The 8363-nt window shown below is 36.3% G+C and overlaps 2 protein-coding genes across 3 annotated transcripts in view; one reads left to right on the top strand and one right to left on the bottom strand.

Moving 5' to 3' along the window:
• LOC132092304 (DNA replication licensing factor MCM3-like) overlaps positions 1-8363 on the top strand; it is a 98808-nt gene that overhangs the window by 36500 nt on the left and 53945 nt on the right. The window lies entirely within an intron of this gene.
• On the bottom strand, positions 2948-7081 carry LOC132092301 (serine/threonine-protein kinase pdik1l-B-like). 2 transcript variants are annotated; one of them, XM_059498474.1, is made up of 4 exons: positions 6896-7081; positions 5751-6443; positions 4266-4491; positions 2948-3425 (listed from the first exon to the last, which is right to left on the bottom strand). In XM_059498474.1, exons 2-4 carry the CDS (start codon positions 6363-6365, stop codon positions 3193-3195), a joined length of 1074 nt encoding a protein of 357 aa, XP_059354457.1. In that variant the 5' UTR covers positions 6366-6443; positions 6896-7081; the 3' UTR covers positions 2948-3192. The 2 variants fall into 2 exon arrangements, with proteins under 2 accessions (XP_059354457.1, XP_059354458.1); XM_059498475.1 differs by having other exon boundaries at positions 5751-6341; positions 6896-7080.

The following is an 8363-nucleotide window of genomic DNA, read 5'->3' as shown; positions in this document are numbered from 1 at the left end:
GAGAGTATTTTGTACTTCTCTTATGAAGAACATGCTGCAAAGTATCAGTGCTTGTTAGAAAGGTACACCATTCTCCTTGGCCTTAGTTCCCATTTTATAGACTTCTCTCTCCAGTATACTTGCCAGTGCATTTACTTCTCTGGGAAAACACTCTTTTTTTTTATCACATTATTTTTGGTTTCTACTGACAACATTGGACATAATGGAGGAACAAAAAACACAGAGGCTCTCAGTTATCCTGTTACGAAAGCGCATTTTTTATGTGGATTTGGGAGGGGAAAATAATTTATGCTTGCTTCTTGGCACATTTGATTAATCCACCATTTTTCCTGCTCTGTTAATTTTAAAGATGGATTAATTGCATTTTCATGTTTTCTTGGCTTTGCATGAAAAGTGTTCATCTGGTTTTTTTTTTTTTATTGATAATAAAAGATATTTATCCAGGATTTCAGTTATCATCACATGATTGTACATTGTCATAAATCATATGTTGGCAAGAAGGCAAGAGATTTGGATGGAGCTGAATAGACATAATAAAGCTATCACTGAACATTCAAAGGAATTAATGGGTAAGAAATAATCCGCCACAGTCTCCTGTCCAGCTCAGATATGAAAAACTGTCGCCAAAATGATTGAAATTCAATTGCTTCTATTTTTGATAGAATGAAAAGTTCATTGGAACTACTCTGCTGCGTTTCAGTGTCTGTCACCACACCACCAATTTCTGAGAAATGTCATCTGCCGCGGCGAGAGCTCTCCTCCACAGGAGACCTCATGATACGTCTGCTGATGGGTTTTTACTGCTTCATTTGACATCGCAATACCAGATTATATCGCTATCTCTGTCTGTGAGTCAAGGTGTCAGGCGAATGATGACCGACCACCCTTAAAAGCTAAGCTCAGTTAGATCACACTTGTAAGAGGTTTGTCATCCGAGAAATGGCTTCCAATAAAGTGCACAATATTGTTTTGCCACCACCCCACAATAAAGTGATGATTTAACAATTGTTGATCTCGTTATTTCCCAGCACAGACCCTTAATGGCTTGATAATCTCATGGTTAAAACGATGAACAGTGTGCACAGTCATCCTACACACCAATCAGCAGCTTTCACTAAATCTCAGGAAGTTTTAACTAGACAATCCCATAAATTATTTTTCCAATTACAATGGCTCATAACAGTCATTATTCCTCTTAACTAAAGTCTTACCAATGCAAAATTAATACTGATGTAGCCAAGATGATGACCTCAGAGAATGAACGAGTGCTGTTTAGATAATGTGCATATTTCGCCACCGAGGTCATGATGAGCCATTTCATTTGCAAACCAGCGAAGCGTGTGGAAAAGGGCAAAGCGTCTATAGAGATGGAAATGTCACAGATGAGATCCACTTAGAAGGATTCTCAGATGTTTTATGTTATTGCCGGTGAAGCTGTAAGGTTTTGAACCCTTTAACACTCTTGAAAGTCATTAATATCCAACTTTGGCATTATTATTGGCCTTCAACTCAACACTGCATTTAACTGCTCTTTGTCTTGAACATAGAGATGTGTTCAAAAAACTAAGATGATATAATCTAACAGAGGGTTTTTCATTTTCTAGACCTGAAAATAATTGCCGAAATAATTGCAAAAATAACTGCAGAAATCATGACAGTCCTGTTTGCGAAGAACACAGATACACATTAAGGGAAACAAAATTATTTCACCTCCAATCTAGATGTTGAACATGTGCCACCAGCTGTGAAACTTCAAAGGTTTCAGTCAATTTTACTTTCTATAACACTGGCGGCGATTTGTGGTGTGACCGTTCTGAATGCTCACTTTCTTCTGTCTTGCATCTGACAACACAACTATAACTGATTATGATTGTATATCCTTATAAGCATGAAGGCTGTGATACAAATTCTACAGATAAAGGAAGTTTTGACTGAGAAAATATGTTCTTCCACACAATACGAAATTGTTTCATTTGTTTTATATTTTTCTGTAGTTGACTTCTCAATAAATACATAAAATTACATGTAAATCGTTGAAAACACAAAATCAAGCAAAAACTGAGTTATACTGCATGATATTGAATAATGCAATACGACAATGCTTTAGGTGTGTAAAATCAATTAAAAAATACATTTAAAAAAACTAAAATGATATAACTAAAATACATGTTTCCAGATCTGGGGTGGAAGAAATCACTACAACAGACCAGCCTGATTTTTATGGCTGATTTGCAGTATACAGTAGCCTATATATCTCCATATTTGGTATTTGGATTAAACAAATAAAGTGAATGTAAGCATGTAGGCATATTTATGTGCAAAAATACACATTACATTGTAACATTGCAATCTAAAAACAAAAACAAAATTTTTTTTAAGCAGAAGTTAAAGTTACTAAATTAAAAATGAAAATAATAAAAAGCACAGACTGGCCTAATTGAGTAAAAAGGCTATTTTAATTACCTCATTACACTCTACAGTAAGTGCTATCATACAAATAAACTTACTTTTAGGTTTAAAATTCTACATGTGGAACATTCATCCGCTCTGATTGGTTGAACTCTTTATCCTTTCTGTTGCTTGTTTTGAATACTGCGCATGGATGGGGCGTCACTAGATTTATTGCATAGTATAGAGTGACAAATCGTAGAACAAATTGCGTAGCCACTACACAAAATGCGTACAGGTTGGCAGGTCTGCAACAATTGAGCTGCAGTGTTTGCTGTAGCATCACATAAAAAATAATTTTAACATCAATGTAAACAAAAAACTAAATAACCATTTAAATACCACCAACTCTTTGCTAAACTTGGTAAATATATAGTTACATTACTGACAATTTTTAGAAGTATTAAAATGATTCTGTTAAAAGTCATTCTGTTATTGCGCTGTGACATGCATATAGCGATTTGTTAATTTGCGATATATATACACAGTATATATATATATATATATATATATAGTGTGCAGCCCTATAAACTAATTGTATTTAAATGATTGTACAATTCATAAAGTATATGGTAACAGACACAGCACTCAATAAAAACTCAAGGCAAATAACAAACCTATTTACTTTTTAAACCTGATTTCCAACTAGACCAACAATATCACTGTTTGATAACTTTTTATGGCTTCATCTTCAAGTTTTTCAGTGTATAAATGAGACTGGTTGTTAGAATGCAGCTCTTGAGATCAGTGCACCCCTATGGCACGCCAAACCCTCTTCTCCAGCTGGTCTGCTGTGGGCCGGGTATCAGGATCAGAATCTAGCATGTCCATCAGCAGCTCACACATAGCTGGGTTTGGAGGCGGTGGCAGCGGCGGAGCACGTCTTGCCCTCATAGGGATGATTAACTGCAGGTCGGGATTCTGACAGAGCGCCTCACCTAATGGGATGAGCCAGCGGCCTCGCATTACATATGCGCCTAGAACAGCACAGAACAAACAGGAAACAGATGTTATGCTTAATCAATTTTCAAGCTTTTTGTGAAACAGGTCCTTTATTCAATTCTGTCTGAGGAGTTTCCTTTGATCTCCCAAATGGTGCATCTGAATTTGCACTATTCATTATAGTTCAACAACACTCAAAAGCAGCAATAAAAACAATCCAATGCATTTCTTCAAAGCACATGCCTAGCACAAACTCATTATTATTCACAGAACTACAATGAGGTTAATAGGTGGAAGGATGTTAATTGCCCATATATAAATAAGCTGCATCATTTGACCTTTTCGTACACCAGCTAGCAGCGCAGAAATTTGCTGGGTTCGAGTAATTACTGAGGACAGCCCGAATAGGCTAGCTTATGCACTCCATCCAAAACCTGCGTCCTCAGACCACTTTAGTTTATCTCAGCTATTGCGCATTAAGATAATGGGCTAATATGTCAAGTGCTCAACAACAAAGCTTCACAGCGATCTAAAGTGGTCTGGATGAGTCAACAAGTCAGAGGAGTAACCGAAATAGCCACCTACCTGCCAATGCTAGTGAAGTGAGGCTTAGAAAATTGTGAGAATTTCTATTCCTCTTCCTAATTTTATTCCTATTTCTGTGAAGCAGCTATGACAATCACAAGACGGTGGGGCTTTATATTAATCGCCAGACCTGTCATCAGACCTCATTTACTGCATATACAAGTTCCCATTTCATTTAATCATAACAATACATGCATCATGGATCTAGATTGATTAAATAAAGACTAAAATATTAAAAACATTAAATGGGTAGAGCTAAATGACCCAAAGTATTCCCCCTTCCAACTAACCCAGTTGCTCTTGATTGGTGCCATCCTCTAGGAAAGTGATTCTCTCCAACACGGCCCAGAAAAGCACACCCAGAGAGAAGATGTCAGCCTGGGCTGTATAGCTACGACCTGCCCAAACTTCTGGAGCCATATAGAAGTCTGAGCCGCAGGTAGAGGAAAGAGCCAGTCTACTTGGTAAACCATCTGTAGGATTGTCCACCATCTTACTGAGCCCAAAGTCTGCTACCTATAAGAAATGAGGTGGAAGATAAGTGTTTATAACTAGAACCATCTTTCACATCTGGGGTGTTAAACATATTTATCATAATTGTTTAATTTGTACATTTATATTAATTTAATAACCATTAAAATTATTGAGAATAATCTAATTTATTTAAAAGAATATTTTATTAATAAAATATTTAAATAATAGAACATTTAGAAATAAGATATGTAAAATAATTATGTCTACAAAACCATTTATATCCATTCAGATAATTTCTTAATCTCTGCATAGAGCAGTTTCACTGAATGAGGGTCTCAGTGCCTCTGGCCATTTACATACATGTACTCAAAAAAAAAAAAAAAAAAAAAAATCTAGGCTAATGTTATTGACAAAACCTATTTTTTTTACTGCAGTAAAGCCCCAGATATCCTTGCATTGGAAAAAATAAAATCACTTTTGATACTATTGATAACTCTAATTCTAGATAAGCCCGGGGGAACTTATCTACTTTCCACTTTGTGCGATGCCTAATATTTGACTGGTAGACATTTAGAACACAATGTATCTGTCGCATCAAAGCACACTACATTGATTGTCTCTACATGCAATGAAACGTAAAAACTCATTATTTGAAACTTTAGAAGAATGGATTTTAAGACAATCCGCTTCAAACTTTATCTGTAAGGTGATTGTTTTGCTAGTCTCTGTATTGATTAACAGAGTAGGCTCAAAAGGTTCAGGCACATTGTGTGATTATACAAAAAGTTATTTTGGGGGGGACATGATTAATGATCTGGGGTGGAAAAAAAAACAACAATAATCCCAATGCATTTTCTTATCATCCTTCCATCTTATAAAATGTTCTCTGGGCACTATTAACTGTGAATTGTGTTTAATGTTGTAGGCCATTACCAATGCCTTTGTCATGCAAATACAAGTTAAAAAGTACTTTTGTAATGCTTTGTTATTTATCACAGCCAAGTAATGAGTGGAACAATTTCCATGCCTCTGGACTAATAAAAAATTAAATAAAAAATGGAAAGGGGGAGAAGAAAACCAATGTGGCTCTATAAGCAGTATAGACCATTTCAAAAGCAACGTGAAAGCTTGTAAAAATGCAAATCGGGCTCATGACATGCACTTAGTTTGACTCCGAATACTCCATAAGCCATTAGCATTTGACCAATATTGTTGTTTCTTAGAAGTAAAGGCTTATAACATTGCAGTAAAATAAAAATCTCTGATATCAAAATATATATTTAGATTGCATCCTTTTGTACCTTCATGACTGGTCCTGTTTTAGTAAGACAGACAAGAACATTATCTGGCTTTATATCACGGTGCACTATTCCATGTCCATGCAAGAATGCAATTGCACTGCCGAGTTGCTGAACCACTGCATAATTGCACTCAGGATCCGGCGGCCTGGATAGGATGTACTGGCTCAAATTCCCTCCTTCGCAGTACTCCATCACCAACCAAAGGGCAAAGCAGCGCCTGGAAACCTCCTCTGTGGACATCAGCCTCCTCCTCGACCTGGAGGGATTCCCAAGTTGGGTTTTCGAATCCTTGTCCACCACTCTCCCTTTGAGAGCACTCTCCACTAAATCCAAAGGCAGCCTCCCTGATCTCAGGGGCTGCAGTGTTCTAGGTCCAGTCTGTAAGAGGCAGTTGTATAGAGCGATGACATTAGGGTGGTTTCGTGCTGTGACTCTCATAGCCCAGAGTTCCTGCAGGTAGAGCTCTATACACTCTGGGCTACAACATGGTAGACGTTTAATGGCCACTGTGTCGCCCCTCTCGCCCCACCAGCCAGTCTCCGTCACACGTCCCTTGAAAACCACTCCATAGCTGCCCCGTCCCACTTCCTGCTGCAAAGTGTAGATATCATCCATCCCAGCAGCCTTTGTTGTTCACTGGCTCAAATGCGAGATTCACTGGTTCTCAGGTGTTGAGTGTTTTATTTAATTGTTCTGATATTACAAGCAAAGTTAAATTAAAATTTGTTACAATAACTAAAAAAAGTACACAAATTATCTTTGAGCATATATATATATATATATATATATATATTATTTAAAAAAAATATATATATATAAATATATATATATATGTGTGTGTGTGTGTGTACACAGAGAGAAATGCATATTTATATGCGTGTGTGTGTGTGTGTGTGTGTGTGTGTGTGTGTGCGCGCGCACGGAGAGAAATGCATATATGGATACATACATTTGTGTATTTGTGTGTGTGTGTGTATACAAAATTGTTAGTATTTACAATTCTTATTAATAATACAAGATTACATTACGTTACTTGTCTTATTATATAAATATTAATCTTCCTTTACAATAACAGACAGATAGATGGAATCAAATTAAGTATTTCTACTCCTGTTCCTTTTTGTCAATACTCTGAATAAACTTACCCATAAAATCGCTGCAAACGGGAAATGTCGTTACTCTAACGTCTTTTGTTTAGTTTTTTGATCCAGGTATAATTACTACATAAAACGTACCAACCGCGTACGATCTCAAAACACTCACAATACAACTTCAAGCAAACAGCATTTCCGTAATAACACTTCCGTATTTTTTCAGATCTTCGCGCGTCTTGTGCAGTTCTGCGTTTCTATTGGTCAATACCTTTGCAGATGACCGCGGTCACCAATAAGATACGAGAACGACACAAAACCATTCAAAAGTGACCAGTGAAAGGATACCAACTCTTTTCAGCAAGTATCGTGTCTTTTTAAAGGGAGTTATTAGTTTTTGAAAACGTACTTAATAGTTATGTAACATTATGTTTGTGAAATAATGTTTGGTATGTTACGTAGTTTGGTTTGGTTAGGTTAATCATCACAGCACGACTGCGACTAATAGAGTTATGAGGTAAAACTCATTACACTAATGTACTTAAAACCCATTTGAATAATATTTTGGTGAACTCAGTTTTCCAAACTTAGAATTCAGCATATTAATTTTTTTAGCCATTTGTGTTACTTTCAGACAAGACAGCTACGTAATGAAGGTACGTAGATTTAACTAAATGGTTGAACTGTGCACTTTTACTTAAAAATCGCGTTGGGGCAAGTTGTCACGCATGTTTTAAATGTTGTACATTTATACAATTTGTTAGTCAAAACAATTACTTGACATTTCACTACATTTCCTTTTACATGGTTGCTTTTTAGATTTACCCAAAAAGTATGAATGTAAATCAGTAGCTAAACTCGAGAGGTTGATTTGAATGCGAGAACTTGTCATATTGTATTTGTAAGTTGAAATTTACACTCACAGCTCTGATGTGAAAAGCTGAATCTTTCAATTTTCACTTTACGTCAATTACGCTGCACAATGTCAAGTCGGCACTTACAACCTCTCAGATCTGGCAGTACAAGTTCAAATCATACCACTTTGACTTTTGCTACTCCTTTTGCAGTACTAGTGTTGCAAAACTCACTTGTAGATGGGAAGGACCAGAGCTGGGGCCGGGGCTTTGGTGTGAATGAAGAAATTGTATTGGTTGATGCCTGATCAATGAACAACACCAGCCAAGTGGTTAAACATTGGCATTACATATGAGTATTATCTTTCGGGCCACCAAATGCCTCTTTGCGCTGGAATTTAAAACAAATTATCTGTTTTAACGCTATATACTACACTAATTGTAATAAAATAATATGCATATTCGAAAATGTTATATTTTAAATGGTAAGTCGTGGATGATAATTATTTCGCAAATTATTTAGTACCAAAAACTCTTCAAATTAACTAAACAGAACTGAGCTAAAATGTAGTACAGTTATTTTACTGGTTAAAAGTTAAACTTAAGTAGTTTGGTCACATTTGTCTGCTAAGGAGTATGAGAACATATTAATGCTGTTTCATTCCCCA

The sequence above is a fragment of the Carassius carassius genome, chromosome 18, assembly GCF_963082965.1.
Source record: "Carassius carassius chromosome 18, fCarCar2.1, whole genome shotgun sequence".
NCBI lineage: Eukaryota > Metazoa > Chordata > Actinopteri > Cypriniformes > Cyprinidae > Carassius > Carassius carassius.
Note: the sequence above shows the minus strand (reverse complement) of the source record. Positions and strands in the feature narration are given on the sequence as shown.